We start from the raw sequence: 27,104 nt of genomic DNA, 5'->3' as shown, positions 1-27,104 counted from the left end.
TCATCCAGCGCCACCGCACGTGTTTTGTAGGAATCTACACCTTTAATGTATCTTCCGCGTGTTCGTTTACTCGTGAGAATGACTACCAAAAACCCACAACTTAAAATCCAAAAGAATTTATTCCCTGACAGAGGAGTCTAATTACCCTAACAGAGCTCTGGGTCCACAACTACACCTGACTTAGCCTTAGCTCCAGTGGTGTAGAGTGACAAAGACTATCTCTGGCCCTGACCCTTTTATGACACATTTCAGTTCATCTTGGGGTGTAGTCTCCACTGGTCCTGGTCTCTTGGTTTGGAGCGACGTTGATGAATCCTCTTGTTGTTGCCCATTTCCTGGCCTTTTTTGGGTGGAAAGCTGTAAACAGATAATCCGGTCCTCTCCTCTGATTGGCTTGCTTCTGCTGGTGGACTGGCAGGTCCCATCTCTGCCTGGCTCTGCCTGGGTCCATAATTCATCCTCCTCACCCATCGCTGTGCCAGAGGTTCCTTATCTTCCACATTCCTTCACTTGGGGGAAGGTGGATGTTTGTCCCCACAAACTCAGGCTCAACTCAAGCTGTTTGGACCGGTTCTGGGTTAGATGTCTCCTGGGTTCCTCAGTGGTCCTCATACCCGGTGGTTCCTGTCTTTCATGACTCACTCTTCCATCCAGGCATCTTTCCCACACTATCCTTATCAAACACACACCTCTCATACTGGATCAAACTGAGGTCACCTTACCCATTATCACTGCGTCTGTTGGATTCAGTTTTTCATTAGACAAAGCATTATAAAACATTTGATTCAATAGCAGATACTTGATAAATATGATCATAAGTAAAATATCATGATTCCCACAATCCCCCTTTTGATCTCTTCTAAAAGAGATCAACAAAACATCCAAAGTATTATGCAAATTTTCTCCCCAGAATCTAACAAAAAATAAAATAAATGCAGATATACATGTATATGTAAGCAAATCAAAATCAAATATAAGAGTAAATGTTTCGAAACATTTCAGACCAAAGATACAGCTTGTCTTCCTCCAGATGTTTCTCATCGTCTCCTGGAACACATAGCATCACATAGACTCCTTTGCCATCGTCCTCCTTAAATGCCCTATTAATCATTTTCAAAAACACAGCTTGCATACAAGTTACAATAGAACATCCACACCATCACAAAGTAAAGCAGTTCACGTCTATCATCATTGTTATCAACAATGTTATCATCAATCCCTTCCATTTGCCAAACCAGCCTGTCAGCAGATTATGTAGCAGGTCATCCACTCCTGACATTGATCTTCGTTTGATGGACATGGCTTTCAAACCTCTCATGGCTCTGCTGATCTTTTGTTCCTATTCATGATTAGGGTCTCATTGCCAGATCCTACCAGGTTGGGTTCCTTGTCCCCTATTGTTAGCCAGCACAGCCATGACATTACTCCCAAGGAGATCACCAGATCCCCAAAAGTCACTAGCCGTCCTTCTTTGTCCATCACCATCATCTTATTGTCCCCCTTTTTATATTTTCCTGCAAAATATGAAATGAGCAAAGAAAACAAAAACTAGTGACAATACATTTAGCTTGAACCATGACTTCAAAAGCTCCAGTCCAAGTAGTTCGGACCACTTTCTCTGCAACACATGAAGATAAATGGATGAAGATGGCGGGGGTCCGTCTGGTTCGGCGGCAAAAGTTGCATCGTCCTGCGCACAAAAACATGAAGAAAGTTGCTCCCAGTGAGGCTTATAGCCGGCTGGTGGGTCCACTTCCGGCTGGAGCAACACCGAGGCTGGACCGAGCTTCAGACGACCAGTCAGGAGTTCAAAAGGTGTGAACCCTGTCCAGCGGTTAATGTACTGTCTGATTGCCAAAAGAACTATAGGCAGGGCTTGTAGCCAATTCAGCCCTGTTTGTGCACATGTCTTGGCCAAACACTGTTGTGGATGATATACAGAACCAGGTTTATGTGTAAGTCCCAGCATTTGCTCCACCATAGCTAGATTAGATGCTGTAAAGTGGGAGCCAATGTCAGGTCTAATTAGTCTGGGAAACCCATGGGTTAGAGTAGAATGATTAACCAGCGCTCTGATGACAGACAACAAATCCTCCCTTGCACACGGATACACCTCAGGCCGTCCTGAAAAAGTCTCCACCGTCACCAACATATACCTCTTTATCTACACCGGTGTGATCATGTCCGTGTAGTCCATGACCACCACTTCACCCGGAGTCCTCCCTGACTCCGTCTGCTGCATCACCCTCTTCATCGTTGGACCAATGCTGAAACTTTGACAAATCATCAGGAAGGACCACTCTTCTTGGTCCCTTCCCTGGTCTGAACCACAGCCCCTGATCAGTGTTCCACCACGCCCCAGCGGCGTTCCAATCTTGCTTCTCACTGTCCAGAGCACTCGCCTGTAGCTGTTGAATAACTTGTAAAGTGATTTCAGGTAACAAGTCCTCAACTTGCTTACCTCATTGAGGAGAAACCTGACAGCCTGCAGCCTCCTTGCCGCTGCATCTCCTGGTTACCCCTGGCAACCTATGTGTTCACCTTCATGTGTCCTGGGCATTTAACCACCACCACTGCGCAGGGTTGACAGCCTCGTGTCCAACCTATGAATGAGATCCCCATATGCAACTGGATCCCCAGTCGCTGTTACAAAACCACTGCGTCTCCAAAATGCCAAATCAACAACTCACAACATACACAGAATCCAAATATATCATCACCTTTCTTTTGGTTGAGTACACCGTTTACAACATCATCAGATACTAACACATCTGAGCAAAATCATCCTGGTAGCCTCCAAACAAATACCAGAACAATTCTGTCGCAATGTGCAGATCGTCGAGATACTGTACCAAGAGAGCACCTTATTCAATTCTCGGAGGTCATGTGCCATACGATAATTAACGCAGTCTGCTTTCTTTACCGGTAAAATAAGTGTGTTCCACGCCAACGAGAAAACCTCCAGCACTCCTGACTCCCATCATCCATCCAGAGTGTTGCCGATGCCCTCAGCCGCCTCCTGTTTACGTGAATATTGTGGAACATTAACAAACACAGCAGGTGTAATTTCAAACGTTACCGGTTCACAATCGACACAATGGCCCACGTCCGGTCTTTGTGACCACAGCGAATCAGGCTCGTCCGTGAAACCTAGTTAGTGTGGCCAGAACACCTGAATCTACTGTTTTAACCTGGATACAAAAAGCGTTTGGCGAAGGTCAAAACAACACGTTTGGTACTTGCCCACTCTGTCAGTCTTCCGCTGCCTCACACTGCTTCACCATGGGTCCCAGCTCTCTGAGCACATGCCCGTGAACTGGTTCAAGAAAGATGTGTGGATTAGATGTTTCGGACATCATGAACCACTCACCTTGTGACAATGTCAGTTTGGCAGCTACAGCTACTCCCTGTTTCCCTACATAAATGCAGGTACTTGAGAGTTGCCATTCTTCCCCCTTTAACTGATTCAAATGCTTCTTGGTAGATCAAATCTTGATTTCGGCCATAAAACAGAGTGAGGTGGAGGGGGTCAATCGGAGGTCTTAATGAGGCCACTGAATCGTTCCAGGGCTTCCACAGCAGGAAGGTCGAGTACACACCACCTTCCCCTTCTTGCTCTTGAGTCATTGAGGCTGCAGTTCATCTGAGTCCCATCAGCATCATGTGATTTCCAGAGTGTTTCTTTGCTGGGATTTGAAGGCTTGATGATGGACAGTGTGGTTCCAGTGTCCATTAACATGTTGACAGTCTGCCCCTCCACTTTGACAGAAGCTGAACTCTGCTGCTGCGGTAGATAAGGTTGTTGATTCCAGGGCGCTGGTCCTCGACCACCTCGACCTCTGGGGGCTCCCCCTCCCCTAGGTCCGGGTCTGGCGCCTCTCATTGCCACTCCTCCAAAACTTTGTTGTAACACAGGAGGGTGTGGACAGTCTCTCACCCAGTGGGTTGGATCTCCACAGCGATGACACACTTGAGGTTGTTGCTGGTAGGCGGGTTGAGTGATGCTTCCCCTACCGCCTCCAGGGTCACCCCTCCAGCAATCCATGGCTCCGCCTCTCGATTGACCGGTCTTTTAAAATATTTAATAAAAAAATAGTTTGCACTGCACGAGTACAACACACAGATTTACCGCACACCCGACTATGGGTTCTCAAGGTGTCGCCACTGTTCTGGCATGTGCTGATGATGTCATCAATTGGATGCTTCCTTTAGCTGAAGCAGTCAAAAATAAAAATACTATACTCCGCTAGCCTCCCTGACAGCAGCCTCGGCCTCCTGTATGTCTGACAGCACTTGAGAAGAAAATCTGATAAATCTCACGTTGCTATTTGTGTGAAAAATGAAAAAATAAACTTTGAATGTCTGTAAAATGTTGTTTATGTTCACATATTTCATATTTTTGCAAACACACCCTCCTCCCTACCAGTCGCACAAAATTTCCCCACACTAATTCTTCCTTCAATTACACTGTGACTTTTAACATTGCAACAATGCCATATAACTTTTAAACGTTGTTTTATCTGAAATGCTCACTGTGCGATGTCAAGCTTTTTCAATTTAATAGTTAAAGTTTAATACTTTTGTGGTTCCATTATTGTTGTTTACTTTGATTATTTTTTTCTGATTTAGTTATAATGCCGCCAGACAACTTAGTTAATTGAGATTATTTTGGTCAAGCGTGGTTACATTGCACAGCGCATTTGGAGGTGGGGAGGGGGGCGCGCCTCTGTGTGGAGTCGTCTTGGATGGCGATTCCGTAGCAGTGTGAAGGCCTTTATACAGTAAGCATACTTGCCAACGGGCACCCGGAGAACTTCGGGGGTCACAGACCACAGGGAAGGAGCTCACGACAGACAGGTAATGCAGATTTGTCCACCGAACGTCAGAAATGACAAGTTTTGCCTCCATTTTACAGCGACAAAAACGTATTCTACGTTAAGTTTTGAAGCTAGCTAGCTAAAGTGGTGCCCATTTGCTTGCAAGTCTGCGTCTATTTACCGAGCGCATATGTATTTTAACATGTATTGGACAGTTATACCTCTATTGGTTAACTGTGATTCGTGGAAACTGACCCTAGTCAATAGTTACTATAGTCGTACTACCCTCTTTTGCGAGGAGCTAACTAGCGATTAGCACCGCTTGTGCAGACAGCAGTATACGCTGGTCGCGTTCGTATAAGGCGTTCGAATCAACATACAAGATAGTTTACGACTGAAAACGCCTGAGCTCGCTTTATCTTGACTTGACAGTCGTTATTTAATGTTGTCTCGGTCTCTTGGCCCAAGAGACATAGATGACAGGAAGAGCTGTCTCATAAGAACATACATTTCAACTTGTTTACCTCGGTACCACTGCTGTCACTGCTCAAACGAATGTTAGACACAGTTGTATAGCTTTCTCCAGGACAGACCAGCATTGTGTCCATCCCATAGGTCTATCTTGTAATGTTAAAGACTGGAACTCAGTTACAGATTAAGCAGGGTTTTAATTTTTTTTGCCTGCTAATCCGTGAGATGTTGAAGACCACACAGCTACTCCATCAAAGGTTTTCTCATAAGCATCTGTAGAAGAAAACATTTTATAGTACACACTGTGTACTATACTTATATACTACACTGATACATGCATAAACCCATAATTCAGACAGGAAACCGTTTTCTGCTTTAGTTAAAACTTGTTAACTATCAGGGGACGTGCAGTCTATATATCAGAGCTGCCGCAAATTGTTTTTTTATATTGGGCGAGTCACTGATTATTTTGGAATTTGGCAACATAATCAGATCATAAACGGCAAATCATTAACATGCAGCTCCTCCCGTTCATTATTATCATTAGCTTCCAGCTTGAAGTGGTAGAAGTATGTCCTAACTAGAAGTAAGGACAGTTAAGATGGTGGTTTATTCATTTTTTTTCCTCAAACATATTTGCCGATATGTGGACATTCATAAGTGTCATTTGTATATGCAAATATTGGCCAAATGTAAACAAAAACACATGCAACCCACAACCAAAGGAGAAAAAAACAGCAAAAGGGAAGAAAGATAGGAGAAAGAGAAGGACTTTTGTCTTGAAATGAAAAAGGTCGCTTATTTTGGGAGGTGTGGCATGCATTATGGATGAATCAGGATTTAGCTGATCATCATTTGCACTCATGCGGACTCACTTGGTGGGAAAGTGTATTGTACCAGAAATGACTGATGCTCCACGACAATTATGACCCCTAAACATCCAAAGTGGGGAAACATTTCACAATATACACGTCAAACACTGAAGTTAGATGCACAACCTGTAAACATACCGAACATGAACATTTGAAGCTCCATTTAGTTGTTATTGGCGGCCATTGCGCAGAGAGAGACGAATAAAGGGTTATTTTAAACGGTTTCAGCCAGCAAACGTAAAATGTTGACACCAGTTTCTGAGTGGTGCACACAAGCATTACACAGACATTGCTATGATTCATTACTTCCATTTTTGTTGACTGCTGTTGGCAATTTCATTCACAGGGAATGTAAAAAGTTAGCATATAAGTTGAAAATATCCAATATTCTTCACCTCTGTGTCAAATCTTTGTCCAATAGCTTTGAGCAGAATAATCTGTGGCAATATGGTTTTGTACAGACATTGTATGTAATTTCTGGTGACAAAAGCAGATAAGTGTAGATACTTGCATTGAACTGTCGTATCTACTACTTATTTGCTGTATAAAACATGACATTCTCACTCTGATGCATTAATTGTATTCTGTATTTGAGGCATGTTAGTACTTTCATTCTAGTATCTTTCATTCATGTTAGTATTTTCATTCTACGACATGTTTACACACACGGCATTCTGTCTAAAACTCCAACTGTTGAATAATGAACCTTACCAGTTACTGGCTGTTCACCTCTGTTTACTATATTGCTGGAGTGTGTGTCTATCTACAACAAAGAATGTGTTAAATCAAAATGTTTCTTAAGTGTTAAGGGCAATGTTTATAGTTTCCTAGTGAACCGTTTTGTTTTTGTATCACAGACTGAGAGAGCTCAGATGTATGTAGTTTTGGTGGGTAGCTATTCACCCAGCTTACATTCCCATGCTATGATTCATGTTAGTATACAAAACATTGATGTCCCTGATGTCAACGTGAGGCGATAAACACCACTAAAGTGCATATATGGCATTGAGTGGCCTCCGGAGCACATCCATTCGGACAGGGACACACCTGCGCTTCTAATGAAACCAAGATAGCATATTACTTGTTTAATGCACTTCTATTATATTGAAGGTCTAGTTTATTATACTGGCTGGAGTTCTGTAAACTAATTAATTACACCCCTTTTGTAAAATATATGTTGGTGCTAACTGAAACAAATGTCACGACTTGTGCGCTGCAGTATAAGAGTATAGTCAAGTATACTCCTGAAATATATTCTCTACGTATGGTTTTTGTCAATGCTTACTGCTGAAAGGTAACTTTCTGTATAACTGAGATACATACATATATATATGTATATATATAATATTTTTTTGTTGAACTTTTTGTTTCAGGGAAATCATGGGACACGGAGTGGGCTGAACCACGGGTTCCAACTGCACACACCAATAGTAAGAGAGTAATACAACCTTTTTTGGCGGGGGGGATTCACAGATCGATGTGTGCTGTTTTGCCAATAGCATAAGGTGCATAGCATTAGTCGATAGTATTGGTTTCCAAATATGGAATCGGCTGATCAATACTACTTCAAAATTAAGGGTATCAGCTGGTGCTGGGATGATTTCATTTTGTCCTGATTCATAAAAAAAAATGATTATATAATATTGATATTGTAATTCTGATATATTATTTTGAAAAAAATCTACATCATGGTTTTCCGCAGACATTTTGTCAAAGATGTGACCGTGTATTGGTTGTGTATGTATAAAGAGAATTATTCAGTATACAAAGCATTTTATGTGTATGTGTAATGTGTATGTGCAAGGAGATTCAAGGATTCAAAGACAGTACTCAGGGGTTACATTGTTTCAGTGAGAGCCTGTATTATCACGGATGTCTTCACAGAGGTGCTGGATTAAGTGACCAATATGCAACTACTTTCACTGCAGTTTTACAGGCGAACATAAGTCACTCACGTTTTCCAGTATCTACAAGTATCAATATTTTCCACGCGCTAACGTGTTAGCACATGGCTTCCAACTCTCGTGTCTGCTGTGAAACATTTGTCTTGCTACACTTTGTCTTGCATTTCCAGCCAAGTATGTAATGTACAATGTATATATTATGAATGCAGTCTGCGATGCGCTGAGCGAAACTGCACTGTGGAGCAATGGTTTGCAGCCCAGTGTAAGCATCAGATACTAGAATCTGGCACACATTTGACAATTGTAGGTGTTTAAAAATACAAGTTTGTCAAGAGTATTAAACTTGTGTTTTTGTTCTGCTGCTGTCTTGAGTAGGAGATGCACTTGTGCTTGGTTCACTGTCTGTTTACAGATATGACATTGTGTTCTTGCTCCTTATTGCTCACAAACAACTTTTGAATTCATGATGAATAAATAATCTACTTTTTAAAACTTACAAATATTTGTAGAATAAACCGTATCCAGATTGGGATAATCGTGCATTTACCGAACCCAAGGTCATAGGTTGGTCTGATCCATATAGATACAAGAGAGTGCACATGTAATATTTTGGACTGGCATCAGTCTCATTCAGAAGTGACCAGCACCCAGCACATGTTGAAGGTTCAATTAATCATGGTTTTATATCCCCCAGCCTCGCAGCCTGCTGCTGAGTGTGATATTGATACCAATGGGACTTTAGTATTGTATCCCAATTCAGCGTTTGTGTATCAGTAGCTTTCAGAGTGTCATTATTTTAGACAACGGAAGTGTGCCATATGATGTAAATGGATGAAACTGTATGGTTGCTGATCTGTATCTTCCTTTGTGTGGTTTTCAAGGCTTCTCACTGTGGTGCATGTCATGGCCACTGCCTCACTGAGAGCAGAGTCTAGCCATAACCACAGAGGAACCTCTCCTCTAAATGCTTGTGGTGAGTTAAGATGTAGCTCACTATAGTGTCAAAGAACCTCTAACTCTCAAGCACCCATTACACTGTCCATTTCGCATTTTGACTTTTCTTTCTCTTTAGTCATCTGTGCCAAACTCAAGAGGAAGAAGAGCTTGTTTGGTGCTGCCATTTATGTGGAGGTGACAGCAGAGGGGAATTCGCAGCGCACAGAGAAATCTCACAGCTCCTCCAACCCCAAATGGAACACAACGCTCAGCCTGTAAGCAGCAATTGTCTTAAAACTCTGGATATCAGGCTTCACTGGCGTGGGAAATAGTTTTACAGAGACACAAGCAATTATCACTGAGCAGCCGATGTTGTTGTGAGGCCTTTTTTTGTTCTTGCAGTTAAGTCATTTTTTGCTTTCAACTGAATTGTCTCTTGAAAGACACCTCTGCAGATTCAAGTCTTGCTGGTCATTTTATGTCTTTTGGCTGACTGCTTGTGTCATGTGTTGTTTGTTGGGTTTTATAAATATATGTTTTGTGATGTGTTTTTCCCTGCAGGAATGTAACACCACAGTCAAGGGTGGATTTCAAAGTATGGAGTCACAACACGCTGAAAGCAGATGCTCTGTTGGGCAAAGCCACGCTGGATCTGAAACAAGCCTTAGAACAGCATAACAGCAAGTGTATGGCCCAGTTACATTCGCTGCTATCGCTCTTCAGGAACTATTGTGGCTCTTAGAATAATTAACACATTAATTAAAATTATTGAGGTACACTTTTACACAGCAGGAACAAAACGGAACCATTCTAAGAACCATAGGAACACACTTCAAGCTTCCACAACGTGTAAAAACCAACACCCAAAGTAGTGTGGAGGGAGTCTGGAAGACTTTCATTCTAGAGTTTGAAACTTGTTTTATTACATGACACTCTCAATAATAGCATCATTAGTTACTGAGACACTGAGTCGGTTTTATTCAAGACTCATTTAAAGATAGTTTTTGCATTTCACATTGTTATTCACGATCAATCGATATGAAATGTATTTTTCGATTGATCTTTTTATTAAGTTTTCACATGTAGAAACACAGAAATACAAAATAAAAATTGAAATTCAAAACAAAACAAAAAGCAAAATGTACATAAACTGACCCAGCCCTCTCTATCCCTTCAACAAACCATTTGCTGGTCTACAATTCTGTGTATAAAAAATAAAAATGAAATCGATCAAGATCTAAATTGCTTCATAGGTTGCCGCAATTTCTGACATTTCTCCCATTTATGGTTAATGTCACATGTCAACCTTTCAAGGGGGAAAGATTACATTTACGAGACCCAGATGTCAACAGTGGGGCTCTGTTCAGCTCACCATTGCGGCAGGACACACATGGAAATGCCAACAATCTCCATCAATTGATTGGCTGTCCAAAGTCATTGAATGAAACTTTGCAAACAAAAGCGTGAATACATGTCCTCCTATGAATTTTGCATTTACCGCATAGATTTAAGCTAATAGGAAACATTTTACAGAGGCGGGTGGGCGTGAAGTATAATCTCTCAATTTTTTTCGTTATGTAGGTCTTTCTCCTATGTGGACCTCAACGATTCATAAAAGGAGTCAGAGCAGCTCAGCGAGTAATATATATGTATTTCAGAAATCAAACCCTGCAGAGATTGGGGTCACAGCAGGGCCATTTGCTCATGTTGCTCAAAAGAGCTGACAGAATCTAAATCACGATTTGAAGCTGTGGTAGAAAGAGAAATAACAGGGTACAAATTCAAATGTTTTCTGACATCCCTCCATATCAAAACAAATGTAAACAAAATGTGTTGTTTTTGGTTGAGTGTATATGATGTAGCGATTTGAGCTGCCAAGGAAGGCATTAAATTCTAAATGAGGCCATTAAATAACAATCTGTCAGGATTTTAAGTTGAGCGGTCCAATAAAAGAGCTTTAGATTCAGTATATTTAAACCTTCTTTTGTTTTGCTGAACTTAGGGGAATTTACTGTCTGGCATTTATTGTTTTAGATTTTGGAAGAGTTGAGCTTGTTGTTTTGAAAAAAAAAGGTAATAAAATAAATAATTTAGAGATACGGTATAGTTCAGATGGTATGGATTAATGATCATTGTGAAGAGGGAGATGACATGGCCTTTACCTACCACTGCAGTAACGTTAATGTCCATGTTTGTCCTGATCATCTCTGCCAGAGGCTCAGTGAAGTAAACAGTCAAGAGTAGCCAACTGGTTTTATTGCTTCATTATTGCTTTATACATGAAAACTTGAAGTCATCTTGTTTTGATGTGTTGTGTATGGTTCAAATTTAGTTCTAATCTCACTGCCAGCAAGGCTTTCTGCTCTTCAATTAAAGTTGTAAATGAATTAATTCTTTACTCCTTGTCATTTTCTCTGGAAGGAAGCGTATGAAAATACATTTCTGCTCACCGTAGCTTTGGTTGCATCCCAAATCGTGAACATGTGAATACAGGTGGATTTTTATTATGAACATGAGCAAGACAAGTCTTGAACAAAGTGTAAAAAATGTTAAGGGTTAAAGAAGTAATACAGCCTTGAGTAGGACTTATGGGGATTGGATTGTAATGAATTTATTGCCATATGTCCATCAAGCCACACTCTGCAGTTCAACTATTCAGTATATTTGAGACCCTAGGATTTGCTGTGGCGAGAAAAGAAAGAAATGAGCTGCATTTACATATTTAACAACACATTTCCTCATTCCAACTCTCCAAAAGTAAAATTGTTCTAAGAATTAAAACTGTTCCTTCAGTGCGAAAGCAACGTCTTAAAACATTGACCCGTTGCATCAGATTTTTGATCTTCTTTTATCTCTACAGTGGAGAATGTCGAGGAGGTGCTTAAGCTAAGTGTGGAGCAGAAAGGAGCCTGTGTGCCCACTGGGGAGTTGACGGTCTTGCTGACTTTCTCGCCGACCCTCTCTAACCAGGAGGAGCTGCCCCTTCTTACTAATGGCAATGCTACGAATGGAACGAGTGAGCCAAGGATTTCTATGTTTAATTGTCACTAGTTGGCTTACTCCCATTATTATATTCTCTGATCACTTTTTCTGTCAATGGTTTGCAGAGAACCATCAAAATGGTCATGCCATCCATGAAAATGGGGACTCCTCTTCATCCTCTTTAAGGGCTGCCAATGGGTAAATTCCTTTTTTTCATAAAATATTTTGCACACAATTTGCTGGATCTTCATTTTATAGTTTTGAGTTTTCAAATCAATGTTTAAATTTTCCTGTATGGAAGACTTTAAGAGTTAATCTACCAATGAAGTGCCATATTCAGGTGGGAGGGGGTTCAGCCTCTCTCTTCTGCAGTGCGGTTAGTTTCTTTCTTTCTTTTTTTTTATCTCTTAAAGGGGAAATCTAAAATTCAGGGATGTCCTGATTTTTGCTTTACCATTTTACCAAAATTTGAAATGCTTTAGTAGCTAATATTTATATGAATTAAATGATTGATGGGTTTACTGTCTAAGTATTTGCTCATACTTAGATACTTTTTATTTCTTCTGATCACACATGTATGTTTAATCGATATCCAAAGGTCAGATGCCAAGAACCTGGCCTTTAACTGTTCCAACTTGATCGGTGATTTTGTGAGACATCAACACAAGCTCGTCTTATAAAAGAGTACTTCTCAGCTCAGCATGAAGCCTCTAGTTCTACCTGCCCTGTGTTCTGAGCCTTTCTGGACAAAAATGTAAAGAAATGCACTTGTATGTGCTGACAATGTTGAATCTATTCTGCGAAGTTGAGTATTGCATACGTAATCAAACCACTGAATTTGGTGAAATATGTATTAGTTATTGATTTAGAAGTGTGAAGAATGGCGGTTTAGTTGATTAAAAGTTGTTTCTTCTTCGTCCAACAGCACCGTGAATGGTGTGGACTCAGGACCCAGTTTGGGTTCCTGCTCTTCTACAAATGGCTTGAACAGTCAGGTGCCTTCCAGTTCCTGTAGCCCCGCCCTTGGTCACATAGTAAATGGGGATGCAACATCAAACTCTACCCCGATCCACCAGCCATCAGACAGCGATTCCGAGGGCAGGATTGGTATGTCCCACCTGTTTGCTTCCCATTCACCCCCGTGTATCCATGCGTGTATGTTTTGCAACCCAAGTAGATTCCATATTGAAGGTTCACGTCCATCTCTTGGTCAGTAAGCGGAGAAAATGCTTTTAAGTTTTGCACTTCCTCAGCTATGACCTACTTTGAGGCCAGATGGCATGTCAGAGAATTTCCAATAGTTGCATAATTTTTCTACTGAACTTGTGATTGACTGTCTTGTGTCAATTAGCTATGCATCTCTTTTCCGGGGGTGAACTCAGGCAACTTGGTTTGTGTTCTTCATGGCTGAATAACAAAACCAGAGAGCAGGAGATAAATTTTAATCGAGTACAGTACTGTGATTTTCTGCTTTCATCAGCAACTGCGTTCCACTTCCCCAGAGACGGGAAGGAGGATCAGTTGAGAGAGAATATTTTTCATGACTCGGCTTAAACATAATGCCTCAAGCAATATTGCAAAGACTATATGGATGCATATTCTCCGCTGGAATTTATTTAAATGCTACCTTTTTTTTAATCTCATCTAACACTGTGTTTCCTGTTAATCGTTTCATTTTACTGTCCTCTGACATGCTGTGATGTCGCTAGTTCATTCTAAGTGGATTGATTCTCTGTCAGAATCAAAGTGGGAGGACCAATACTGGTCAAATTTTAGGTTAAAATCTCCGCAGTCACAGGTTCACTCATTCATTCATCCATCTGCCAATGGTAAGCTGGGTCTGCATTGCAGGTCTATCTAAGCTTTTATTGAACAGGCAGTAATCTGACTCATTACTTTCTTTCCCCCACCCACTTTCTTGCTTGATCTGTCTTCTTTCAGCTGCAGTTAACATGCTGCGCGGTGTTGATACTGCAAGCCGTTTTCTTATCAAGGGAGAATACTTTGTTGATATATTTTGGCGTCAGGCCCTAAGATGGGTTTCGTCTTATAAGGCGTCTTAAAGTTTACAGTTCATGCTCAATTCACTTTCCACAGATTTCCTACCTGCACTGGCCTCATGGTGGTCTGAAGATGTACTGTTTTTTTTTTTTAAGTATCTACAATGTTGTTATTTTCTCCTTTATCCAATGCAGTCAATGGTGAGTCCTGTGACTCTGGTTTGCCGCCAGTTTCGGATGTTGGGGATGTGGTGCCTAGTACAGAAGACCACGCGGACTGCACTTTACCACCAGCAGGGCCGACCTCCTCAGAGCCTCCTGTCACCTCTACATCTGCTGCTGCTTCTTCTACGTTAACCTCCTCAGCCCCCAGTGTTTCGACCACCACGACCGCGCCATCATCATCATCCTCTTCATCGCCAGCAGTGGGAGAAGGAAATGCATCTGTTTCTGCAGGTGGTAGCAGTGGGAGCAGTACAACTGCAGCCACTGATGGGACTAAGCCCAGACAGCAAGCTCCAAATTCTGGAGCACCTGACCCTCTACCACCAGGGTAAATAACTTTTTTTTAATTTGCCTGTTTATATGGTTCAGATTCAGATTTTTGTCATATATTGTGTGAATTTCATCACTTAAGGTGGGAGCAGAGGAAAGACCCACACGGGAGAACTTACTATGTAGACCACAATACCAGAACTACTACATGGGAGAGACCACAGCCACTGCCTCCTGGGTGAGCAGATCTTTGTTGCTCATCCTACTACTGCATAAGTGGGCGGCCTATGCGCTACACGCAACCCTTATGGGGTCAGAGCAAGAGTACAACTCCGATGTGAGTTATAAAAGCAACTCAACTTACTTTTTTCTGCAGTTGATATTCTTCTTTTTTTTTTCTTTCTCAATAATATTGTGTTTATGAATAATGCTCAGCAGTATTTTTGTCTCTCAACAGAGATGAATAAAAGATTAATAAAAGAAAATACCTTCCAATAAAAATCACATTGATGAATATTAATCTTAAATGATTCATGTACATGAATAATTTGACCCCCATCAATTTTAATACTAAAATTTCTATCATTCTCAAATTCCGAAGCTCAATGATCTAATAAGATCTAGATCTGTTCTCTTTAATATGGTCGGCAAAAAATGTAATCCTTGCACTTCAGTATTCCTGAAATGAACCATTATAAGATGATCATATGATGAGGGGACGAGTCCGTCTGATGTCCACATCATAAACATTGATCCGCATGTGAATTCAAGTTTGTTCAAGTTTGTTCAGTCTTTGACACCTGTTGGACCTGTTGGAGTGTTCCGCTGTTCAGGTCCAATATTGCTTTAATCACAAAATTTATAAGAAAGAACCTCTTTAAAGACATGTTTTGCTTATTAGTCTATTACTTAATGGTGTGATACGAAACCTTGTTTTGGATTAAAGCAAACATGATGACAAAACTTCATTAAAATGAATGAGAATTTGGATTCTATTTGATGCTTTAAATCCTCACTATGTTTTAATTCTTATGTCTTTCATAAAAACATTCTTTTATCTCCTGATGCATCATAACAAAGGGTAGCCCAAGTTTAGAAACATTTGTATTTACCAACAGCCTAGTTAATCTGTCACAACATGGCTTCACACCAACAATGTGGTCAAGGTTTTAACCTCCTGATGCAAGTTTGTCCTGGTCACTATTTTCAAATGTTAGTTCCTGGTGTGAACATTCTTGTGCATGGGTATTGTATTGCCATCGTAAGGTTCGTTCTCCATTGAAACATTTCTTGGAAGCTGTTGTGAATGGGTCGCTCCATGAAGATTTACCTTTCTTCTTCCGCTGCCAGGTGGGAGCGACGAGTGGATGACAGAGGCAGAATCTATTATGTGGACCACAACACTCGTACCACAACATGGCAGCGTCCCACAATGGAGTCTGTCCGCAACTTTGAGCAGTGGCAGAGCCAACGCAGCCAGCTGCAGGGAGCTATGCACCAGTTTAACCAGCGATACCTCTACTCTGTAAGGCATAATTTGTTCTCTCTCTCTCTGTGTCTCTGTCATGAACCGTATAAACATGTGCCTTTTAACTGAGCTGCCTTAAATGTCATTCTGAAAAGTTAATTTCCAACCGTTTGGTCAAATCTTTCATCTCTCCTTGACGCCCGTGGAAAAAAATGGATCAGATTCTATTGGGTGTCAGATTTATTAAGATTGCAATTTTGAAATGCCAAGTGTATGTCAAGCAAGCACTCACATTTGGTGCAAGCCAAAGTGAAGAGGAAGTCGTTTTTTTAATCCTAATTTCCCCAGCGTGGGACTAATAAAGGCCATCTAATCTAATGATTGTAACTTGAAGAAAGAATCTTCTTGTGTGTCAACAATTATTTTCTATTGGGAGAAATGGTCAATTCTCAATAACCATGTGCGAGGGGTTTCATAATTGGAGAGTCATCTGTTTATTTTTGTAATGTCCCTTTATGGTTGAAGGTGTAAAAAAAACCCGAATATATTCAACATCATTGTTTTCTGCCACTCTGTCCCACATTCTTTGTTGATTTCCAAAGCTCTATGCAATGCAATGTTTGGAGCAACTTCAAAGGAATCCACCATGAGTCAGTCTCAAAATGATCTTATCGCTATTTGTTCACTTCTGGCTGAAATACTTTTTGCACCTGGTTAAGATATGGGGGTACATCATTGGATTCATACAACAGTTCCATGACACGCAGCCACAATTTCTTTATAAATGAGGACTCATGCTTTCCTCTAAGCATACTGTTACATATTTTTATTTTGGGGTCGGACTGTTTTTATAAAGACAATTATTGATTTATTTTAAATATATATCATTGTGCTCTCACTCATTTTCAGGCATCTATGATGTCTGCAGAGAATGACCCTCTTGGTCCACTGCCTCCTGGTTGGGGTGAGTTTACATTATTGCTTTTCAACATGGGACTTCAGTTTAGATGGAAGCCCATTCCCGCCATGTTGATTTAAAAAATAAATGCGTTCAGCTGCTGTGGGTAAAATGAAATTAGTAAGACACTCATTACTCACTTACATATTATTTGTGTCAAATTTGTGTCCAAACGTTTATGTGATTCACAAAATATAAATATTGATGCCTATTTCACATGACGTCATGAATTGCAACCAGAAAGCAATACCAAAGCTCCCCACGGGAAGACATGTTAAGTTGCATGAATGCGCCTCAGACGCAGAGTGTGCTCCTCTTGTCAGCATGTGTGGTTTGACACACCACTTCAATTGGAATAATTCACTTATCTGAATACAAATGCGTCATGTAAACATGTCTGTCGTTTCCGGCCTGAGTTTTGTGTCACTGGACCTGTTCACGTAACATGACCAAAGCACCAGTCTACCTGCCCCCTCTGTCCCTGCGGGTGACACAGGATGTGTTTGTGCTCCAGGCTGCAAGAGCTGCTCGCTCTGTGCCTGAGGTGTGTTCTTTGAGCTCTGTGTTTCTTACCTTTGATAATTTCAATACACCTGATTTTAGTAAAAATCAATTTCATTATCATTTATAACGTAAATGTTTGGAGTATTTTGACACTAATAAATAAATAATATAGTTCATTTTTTTCCACTGCAGCTAAACACAACTTTTTTTTTTTGTTTTAAACGTGGTGGGAATGAACTTCAATGAATTTCAGTTGCTCTTACCAGATTAGTGTCATTTGCGAAGTACAGTGTGTTTGTCTTTATGGGGCCACCTGTCTGTTACACTTCTTGATTTATCGCTCACTCCCCATTAGAAAGACGAGTGGACTCCAATGACAGGGTGTACTTTGTCAACCACAATACCAAGACAACACAGTGGGAAGACCCTCGAACCCAAGGGTGAGCACAAGACGCAATCGAATCAATTTCACGTCCACTGATTTGTGAAATGGATTTCATGCACGGACGGGAATAGGTTTCTCTGTTTTTCACTTCACTGGAATTGTTGAACTTTAACTCCAGCTATCACAGTAAAATATTTTAAAATAATGTAACATGGTCACTTTTCTTGCCTATTAAAATGAGCAAATCATTTACAAGTTATGCAACTCAGAATTTCACCATACTGTGCTCAAAGTTACCTTGTAGCCAAGGCTTCAGTAGGCTCAGTATTCCAGTATTATGATTGTGGTTTCACTGGAGGATATTCAGGAGTGACTGATGTTTTTGAGCTGGACCAAAACTGACTCACTAATCCATCATGACAATAATCATTGCATTTGATTTGCAAATGTTTAAATAATTTGAATCAGGATACTAAATTAAACCTTTTTTTTCAGGCTACAGAATGAGGACCCCCTGCCAGAAGGTTGGGAAATTCGCTACACCAGGGAAGGTGTTCGATACTTTGTGGATCACAACACCAGAACCACCACTTTCAGTGATCCCCGCACTGGAAAGTCCTCAGTGTAATGACACACCTTTGAATATTTTTCACTGTCATATGCTACACATTACATTAGGTTTTTCTGACTTCAAGTATGGCTATGATTAGACACAGAACGCATTTCAACATAAAAAGTTACTTGAACCAGATGTCCTTTTCTTATTACTAGTTGATAGTGTGGAGCTGAAACTAAAAAAGTTAAGTTTCAGAATATACTGTTGGTAGGATGTGATTAACTTTATTGTTCGTCAGACTGAAATTCCAAATGGGAACAGACACCATGTTTAGGGACAGTGTGTTAAACACTTGATGACAAAAAATGCTAGCTTTTATGGAGTGGCTTCTCATCCATCTGGATAGCAGGTTTTTTTGCAACTGTCCCTCTTTCTGTCTCAGCACCAAAGGGCCTCAGATTGCTTATGAGCGCAGCTTCAGGTGGAAACTTGCCCATTTCCGCTACTTGTGTCAGGTATGTGACTTCATTTAACCCTGAGTAAAATCTGTTTAGTTTTTTTTTTTACTGACAGAAGTTGTACGTGACAAATTGCTTTGCTCTCGATCAACTAGACATGTGACACCAGGAGTCGCAGCCAAACATCTGCATATTGTTCCATGTTGTCTTCATTACTGTTTAAGCAACATAGACAGTAGATTGTGAATGTGACCTGCTAAAATATAACCCTTTTTTCATAACTCGTCTCAGGGTTTTGGGTACACTTCCAACTGTGACTGCCAAAACTACATTTCTAATTTACTCCATCTCTCTTGACCATAGTCCAATGCTCTCCCGAGCCATGTCAAGATCACCGTTTCTCGCCAGACTTTGTTTGAAGACTCTTTTCAGCAGGTAAAGACCTCTCATTATCAGGGTGATCAGCAGTTGTGCTCTTACTGTTACTGTATCTAGTAATCTACACCTCTGGGATAAGAAAATGCATAAAAAATGGGCAGAAAAGAACTTTACTCTTTCATCCCTCAGAACAAGCCGAGATAGAAACAGTTGTTGTTTCTTTGTTGTGGGATTGAAATACACTTCTACTCCAGGTTTTGCACAACATTAAATGGCAGTGACACTGTGAGAGAAGAATCTGGGGAAAGACTGCAAATGTATCAGTGTTTTGTCTTCATAGGTGACTGCATATTGGCCTCTGCTTAATGGATAATTTTGTTATGCACATAGATTATGGCACTGAAGCCTTATGACTTGAGGAGAAGACTGTATGTCATCTTCAGAGGAGAGGAGGGCCTTGATTACGGAGGCTTGGCCCGGTAATGAAAACATAAAAACATCAAGATGATGATGAACTGTTGTGATTCTAAACTGTATTTCTTTCCTTACAGGGAGTGGTTCTTCTTGTTGTCCCATGAGGTTCTGAACCCCATGTACTGTCTGTTTGAATATGCTGGCAAAAGCAACTACTGTCTGCAGATCAACCCGGCGTCAGCCATCAACCCAGACCACCTCTCTTACTTTTGCTTCATTGGCAGATTCATTGCAATGGTAAGTGTGACCGATCGGTTTGAGGCTTTTTATTTATCGATCTCTAGGACTGAATCGTTGCCTTGACCCAGTGATGCCACTTTTTCCTGACAATCCCTCTGCAGGCACTTTTCCACGGCAAATTCATCGACACAGGATTCTCTCTGCCTTTCTACAAACGCATGCTGAACAAAAAGCTCATTCTCAAAGATCTTGAGTCCATCGACCCAGAGTTCTATAACTCACTCATATGGATCCGGTAACGTTTTTTTTTTAGTTTCTCAAATGACTGTGAAGTAAATTAATTGTAAAGTAATTGAAAATATGTCTGTTTTGTAAACACAAGCCGACAGACTTCATTGTAAGCAATAAATATGATGGCATGTCGACCAGCCTTCCTAACAGCTACCTGGTCTCTCCTCAGAGACAACAACATTGAAGAATGTGGTCTGGAGATGTACTTCTCTGTAGACATGGAGATATTGGGGAAGATATCCTCCCATGATCTCAAGCCTGCTGGTGCTGATGTCCTCGTCACTGAAGAGAATAAAGAAGAGTATATCAGGTTCGAAAGAAACTCGCTTCAAAGTGATCGTCATTCATTGATCATAACTTGAACTTTGTTTGTTGGCTCACAGTCTGATGGCAGAGTGGAGATTCTCCAGAGGAGTCGAAGGTCAAACCAAAGCTTTTCTGGATGGCTTCAATGAAGTAGTTCCGCTTCAGTGGCTTCAGTATTTTGATGAAAAAGAGCTGGAGGTGAGCCGGTATATAAGGTGTATTCCAATTGTTGTTGTTCGAGTATTTCATTGCAACTCCCTGCAAGTAGTATCCTTGCCTTTGATGCACACACTGGGGCTGTGGATCCATTTAGTAATGACCTAGTAAAATCTGCCACGACATGTTATATCTCCAAAATATTCCCATTATTCAGGTTAATTACTATTGACTGAAACTTGGGCTGTTTTTTTTCCTCACATTTAGTTGTTTTCTTTCCTTCAGTATTTGGGCTACCACTGTTGAAAATGCTTTGTTTGTCTCACTCAGGCTGGCGGATAGAAAATAACATTTATTTACTGTATTAATCGGATGGAAATGATTTTATGATTTCAATGAGCTGTGAATGTCAAGGTAGTTTTGGGACGAAGGATAAGGAGCTTGATGTGTGCTTTACTTGTGCAGAGTATGTTGCAGAGACTGCTCATAAGTACACGGCCATTCCTCTTACAGGAAGGTTATTTCAGTGCTGTTAGCCTTCAGCAGGATTGAGGGAAGACTCAGGACCACTCTGCATCACAACTTGCAGAGGTGGCCTGGTGTATTTAATGATTTCCGCATGTGGTTACATTACACACTCAATCTGGCAGTTGATCAGTAGATCAAAATAAATGAATACAGGAATATTTTCTTCGTCTGAGGTCTATTGGGGTTAGAAACCATGCTGTACTTATATATAAATCCTTGATCTTTAAATTAAATTCAGAGCTTCAACTTTCTTCAGTTCCATGCAGCATGTATGATCCTGAAATTAACATTTGTGTCCATCTTTGTATACTGTAACAAAACACAGCCGTCACTCAACCTTTATTCTAATATTAAAAACACGATTCTCTCTGGTCTCACAGTGGGCAGCAGGAAGATTGTAAAAAAAGTCCAATATTTATCGTCTTTGTCATCAAAATACCGCCATTTGAGCTGCTTGTGTGTCTGTCTTTTTGGTTTTATAGTGCGAGCTGGATGTAACTTGTGATCAAGTACTTATTCACTTGTGTCTATGCCTCTAGGTGATGTTGTGTGGCATGCAGGAGGTGGACCTGCAGGACTGGCAAAGGAACACTGTCTATCGTCATTATACCAGGAACAGCAAACAGATCATGTGGTTTTGGCAGGTGCGACACAATCACCTTGTTTTATTAGCCTTGTGACCTCAGCAGAAGGTCGTGAACAAAACTGTTTGTTGACTGCAAAACAGCTGTTTAGATTGAGGGTGATATTTGATGCCAAACTAGTAATCTGCATTTATGATTGCAGCTTGTGAAAGAGGTGGACAATGAGGTGAGACTGCGGCTGATGCAGTTTGTGACGGGAACCTGCAGGCTTCCTCTCGGCGGCTTTGCTGAGCTCATGGGTCAGTAAAAGACAAGCTCTTCATTTCCAGCTCTTGTGAGTCATAGATTTGCATTTTTCTTTAACCACAGGAAGTAACGGGCCTCAGAAGTTCTGCATAGAAAAGGTGGGAAAGGACACGTGGCTTCCGAGGAGCCACACATGGTGAGTCGGCTTCGACATAATCCTCTTTATTGTTGTGTGAAAATAATTCAGATTGAGGTGGAATGGAGATGCATGTCTTTTTCTGCTTCTCGGTTAACTGACTGCTAAGATAAATATGTGTGTGTGTTCTGTCTGAGAATGAAGTTGCTCAAAATTAGCTCTCACAAATCAAATCTTGGGAGACCAAAACATTTTCCAGGAGAACAATAATAATATCCCTCTGTTTCTCGAGAGACCAGATGCTTGAATGCAGAACTTGATACTTGGTACTGAGTTTCATGGGAACCAAAGCACAGCAGAACAGAAATGACTTGGTCCATGATTTACTCTCCCTGTTCAATATTAACCAATAAAGGTGTAACAATTTGAATTTAGAGGTAACATAGTATTGTAGACCACATCGAGCAGAAGTACTAGTCAGGCTCGGGTCATCACATCAGTTTTTGGGCAACCTCATCTGATGTTAGGTGACACAATGGATTGCAGATTGGAAATCTGAAATATATTTATTAAATTATTATATGTAAACATTAAATGCCACATAAAACTCTGTGATGAACCACCGCTCCTCCCTGGTCGGGTTCTACTGGCACATCTAACTGGGAGGATGACCCAGGACACGTTGGAGAGGCTGTCTCCTTGAACACCGCGGTCTTCCTCCAGAACTTGAGGGAGGTTTCTCCCTCTTGTCTCTACATCCTTTGTGAGTGGCAGCTGGGATTATACTGAAGATGGTGAATGGATAGTCGATATCCTTGATTTAATTTTGAATTCCATCCCGAGTTTTACTAACACAATACAGAGAGTTGACACAGTTAGACACGCAGGGATGAAGAGATTTTCTCACGGGCTAAATGTGTGAGGCAGGTGGTCAGTATTGTCTAGTAGAGCTACAACCATCATGAAAGGAACAAAAATTAGGTTTTCAGTATGTGTTGTTACACAAGACATGTTGACGCTCCACTTTTTCGAGTTTCCAGTGATGGCCTCTTTACGCATGTGTCATAGAGCATCGGTGGATCTGTATCATTTGACCCATCACTATTGAGTGGAATTGAATGGCTCCTAAAAAAAAGGGTCCTGCAATGTGAAAGTGGCTACAACTGACTGCAGCTGGTTGATGTTCACCGAAGTTCCATCAGCATAAAACCAGCAGTTCATCAGCAGAGCAGCTTTTCCTCAACTTTGTCCTCCAGATTACAGGACTCCTGTGTCCGACATCAACAATGAATTCCCATTAATGGGTGGAGCATACTATCGCTCTGGAGTAAATCTGATGACTCAAGTTTAGTAAAGATCATAACAATGTGATATGCTGACCTATCTTGATTGTTCATGTTATGCTAGTCCGGTGACCGGATCTGAAAACTCATCTGGACAGAGGGCCTGCGTTCTAAACAAAACCAACTCTGACTCAGAGTTAGAACTCCAGGCTGCGACCTCGCCACTTTGTGTTGGTGTCCGCTGTTATGCGTAGCAGAGGTGGAGCTGAATGAGTGCAGGACATACAGGAGGACGCTGACTCACTCTATATTATTGAGAGTATTGAAACTGCTCCACTTTCTCTTCATGTCTTAGACTTGGTGAAAAGAAGCCGGATGATCAAGTCATTCTGATGAACATCTCGGCTGTGTTCAGTAAGGATTTAAAAAAGGCAGAGGAGACATTATGCTTCAATGAGCCAGTCCTTCATAAAGACTCATTTGGACTCACCTCGACATCAAACTGCATTTATTTTTGAGCCGAGAACAAATTACAATTGAAAGTCAGCTGGAATTGGTTCATTATAGAAGATGAAACCGGCTGATAGAGCGGCAGAGTGCAGGCGAATTGAACGCTGCTGGTTTCGGAAATGATATATATTCCTTATTTGCACCGTTTTCCCAAGATTAAGTTTTCATGTTTTCAGTCTGCAGTGACCTGCTGCTTGTGCTGATAAAACACAGACTTTGGTTTTACTGAGAAGCTGCTGTCAAATCAGCCACGTTCAATCCAGACAGTAAACTCTTCTGTCTGAATTTAGTCGGACACAACTGTCAACGTTGCTGATGTGCAGTGAGTGCTTAACAAGGAGAGACAATACTGATGGGTGTATTGTCTTGTTGTGGTGAATCATCTTTATCCAAGATGAACATCTTATTTTGGTTTACAGGGGTGGTTGAACTGGCTTCCACCCTCGCGCCTGCGTGCTCTGGTGGTTTTCAGGAGGTTCTACCTAGGGGTGCACCAGTTTTTATTTTATTTTTTATTTTTTTGCGGATACCAGTTGCCAATGTTTTTTCTTTTTATATGTTCCAACAGGCTGATATCATTGTTGCTGATATTTTTTTCTTTTCTTTTCACAACTAAATCGCACACAAAAGTCACTGTTCATTTTAATTACACAACCTATTAAATAGCAATAATACTGAACAACACTGTATACAAACATGGCAACTTTTAAAGCAAAATAAATAACTAAATGCTTAATATAAAATAACTTGTTTAGTTTTCAATGACCATATCAAACCCACAGTGCAAACGTCACTCATCAATTGTTAAATGCCAGATTGTTGCCTTATAACCTGACAGGCCGCTTTTCTTTTCATTGACTACATGTCCAGTACACCTGGAGTATCTGAGGTTCAGGTGCGCTATTGCTGAAATCTCCGGTCTACCACAACAGAATTGGGCTGCTCATCCAAAGCAATAAAGTCCATTAGCATTGGTTAGCTGTGTGGATAGCTGCGGGTAGGTTTTGCTTCTTACCCTCTTTGTTGCGCACAAATTCAATGCAGTGGTTTGAGTCATGGTTTACCTGAGCGCACGTGTTGGATGGCTCTAATGTCTGCAGCTGCAGGGTCTACTCTGTAGGTGAGGCTGCAAACTAAACTAACCCATGAGGGTGTTGCAAGTGTGGAATCCATGGAAAAGTGCTTTTGAATTGGCTTCTATACTGTCGGTCCTGAAGTGGCTTGAATCCCATTGGTCAAACTCAAAAGCTGGTCCTCAGGGTCATTTCATGTGGCGACAAGGAATTTACATACTTGGCTTGAAGTAAATTTAAATGGCAATTTAATGTGATCGGCTTTCAAGTGGTTTGGTATCCAGGGAGGAAGCCGGACTGGTCCTCAGGTCTGAGCGCTGTCACACAGATTTATTGTCACCCCGAAGAAAAGAGACAATTAACCTAAGAAATGATGCACAACTCTTGTTTAGTCCCTTGGTAGGTTCATGAACTGAACCAGCTCATTCCCTTCCTGAACAGCAGAAGTGTTTATCTTGATATCATTCTCATGCCTTCTCTCTTCCTCACCTCAGCTTCAACCGTTTGGACTTGCCGCCGTACAAAAGCTTCGAGCAGCTGAAAGAGAAGCTCCTCTTCGCCATCGAGGAGACTGAAGGGTTCGGCCAAGAGTAGGGGAATCCCCCCTCCCCTCCTCCTCCTCCACCTCCACCCTCCTCACATCGCTGAGTCTTCAGCCACATTCAACAAAACTAACAAAAAAAATTGCACAAAGTAAAACCACCAATGTATATAAGCTATTTTTAACCAAATCGGGATCTGCAGCACCATCTAGTGTCCCTGATATACGATGCCCCGACGTAAAATATGCAAACAGATCTGTTTAAAAACAGTCTTTGCTTTCCTCTCATCGCGGAATGGCTTTCAAAAAGTGTTTTTTTTTTTGGACAGGATTTCGTAGTTGAAGCACGATTATATTTAAGGCTCTAGTTCTATAGAGCTTGTGATAGGTGCGTGTTGTTTTGGAGTCTGGTGCCTGAGAACCCCCAAGCCCCTTCTCTGTCTGTCCTCCTTAGTAATGATTCAACTGTGTGCTTGCATGGCTGCCTCCCAGGAACACAAGACCGCTGCTACCACACCTTACTAGATCACTGTGACTCAAACCCAGAGGGAACTCCACTCTTGTTTTATCCGAGATCAAGATCTGCCCTGCATCATGTTTGGTGATGAAGTGGTGCACCCCAATTGGAATCATTGCTTCATTCAGAAAGCCTTTTAAGTGAATGTTCTGCCATCCATCTTCTTTTCACCTTTTACCCTTTAACTAGTTTAAACTTTCTTTGACCACTGAATATTTGTTTGTCTCTTTACATTAGCGAAGGTTTCGCCGTGCCTCAGTGTCTCACATCCCGCTGGACGCAGGCGAAACACTCAATGTAGCAAAAGAAGCCGACGTGTGGGTTTAACCGCAGAACTTCCGTGCTTCCTTCTGTAATCTTGAGAAAATCAACTGTGTATGTGAATATTCATTGTATAGAGCTAATGCAAGAGAAAAATATAATTCATTACACAGAGCTGTTGCTCCATGAAATCTGTGATGCCTTTTGTTCATATCGGACAGCTGGGAGGCCTAGGGGTGACCTGCGGCTCCGGCTCCGCCCTCGGTGAAACCTGTAACATATCGCGTGTAGATACACACTGTAATCATGAGCTACACTGTACAGAATGCCCCTTTCACCGAGACGTGTATAGAAGATTCCTTTTTAATCTGCTTTCAGCCATTTTAAATGAAGAGAGATGGATTTATGAGATACGAATAAAGAGATGAATAATCCCCCCGCTGCGACCTCTTGCCGTCCCCTGTTCATGTGATCCACGTTCCAATGGTTCAACTTCAGGTCTGCTGAGATTTAATGTTAAATTACTGTGGTTCTCAAACTGAGTGGATGATAGGAAGATATAGTAGTGTACACTACAATGTAATGTGGTGGTTCAAGTCTGGGCGTTTGTATTATTTACTTTTATATATATTCACTTTCCGCCTCTGGGCACCACAGTGCTGTCCCACAGTCCAACTGGCCACCCAGCACCCCACAACCCTGGCACACCAGGAATAAGCAGCAGAAATTGTATGCAACAAATGAGTGCTTGTGTAACCATAGTACGACGCCAATGAACACAAGTGCAACACATGCGCGTTTCTATTGCTATCCTTGTGGGGACTTTGTGAGGTT

At 41.3% G+C, this 27,104-nt stretch overlaps 1 protein-coding gene across 2 annotated transcripts; it reads left to right on the top strand.

The window, feature by feature from the left end:
- Window positions 1-4,693: 4,693 nt before the first annotated feature.
- LOC128756344 (NEDD4-like E3 ubiquitin-protein ligase WWP1) lies at window positions 4,694-26,702 on the top strand. 2 transcript variants are annotated; one of them, XM_053860779.1, is made up of 25 exons: window positions 4,694-4,857; window positions 7,534-7,590; window positions 8,946-9,037; window positions 9,137-9,275; window positions 9,562-9,686; window positions 11,861-12,016; window positions 12,108-12,180; window positions 12,908-13,089; window positions 14,178-14,535; window positions 14,620-14,715; window positions 15,828-16,002; window positions 16,855-16,909; window positions 17,763-17,847; window positions 18,288-18,416; window positions 18,791-18,863; window positions 19,170-19,241; window positions 19,575-19,663; window positions 19,736-19,895; window positions 20,000-20,133; window positions 20,299-20,439; window positions 20,513-20,633; window positions 21,659-21,763; window positions 21,906-22,002; window positions 22,073-22,145; window positions 25,446-26,702. In XM_053860779.1, exons 3-25 carry the CDS (start codon window positions 8,968-8,970, stop codon window positions 25,543-25,545), a joined length of 2,808 nt encoding a protein of 935 aa, XP_053716754.1. In that variant the 5' UTR covers window positions 4,694-4,857; window positions 7,534-7,590; window positions 8,946-8,967; the 3' UTR covers window positions 25,546-26,702. The 2 variants fall into 2 exon arrangements, with proteins under 2 accessions (XP_053716754.1, XP_053716756.1); XM_053860781.1 differs by lacking the exons at window positions 4,694-4,857; window positions 7,534-7,590; window positions 8,946-9,037; ... (5 more) ...; window positions 14,178-14,535; window positions 14,620-14,715 and adding an exon at window positions 15,574-15,743.
- Window positions 26,703-27,104: the final 402 nt, after the last annotated feature.

This window comes from Synchiropus splendidus, chromosome 3 (assembly GCF_027744825.2).
Source record: "Synchiropus splendidus isolate RoL2022-P1 chromosome 3, RoL_Sspl_1.0, whole genome shotgun sequence".
Taxonomy (NCBI): Eukaryota; Metazoa; Chordata; class Actinopteri; order Syngnathiformes; family Callionymidae; genus Synchiropus; species Synchiropus splendidus.
This window is presented reverse-complemented; position numbering and strand designations above follow the sequence as displayed.

Excerpts from the sequence above, each read along its gene's own strand:
- LOC128756344 (XM_053860779.1), top strand. The coding sequence starts at position 8,968 with ATGGCCACTGCCTCACTGAGAGCAGAGTCTAGCCATAACCACAGAGGA. Across the intron at positions 12,017-12,107 it reads CAATGCTACGAATGGAACGA|AGAACCATCAAAATGGTCAT; the intron begins GTGAGCCAAGGA and ends AATGGTTTGCAG. Across the intron at positions 22,146-25,445 it reads CTTCCGAGGAGCCACACATG|CTTCAACCGTTTGGACTTGC; the intron begins GTGAGTCGGCTT and ends TCCTCACCTCAG.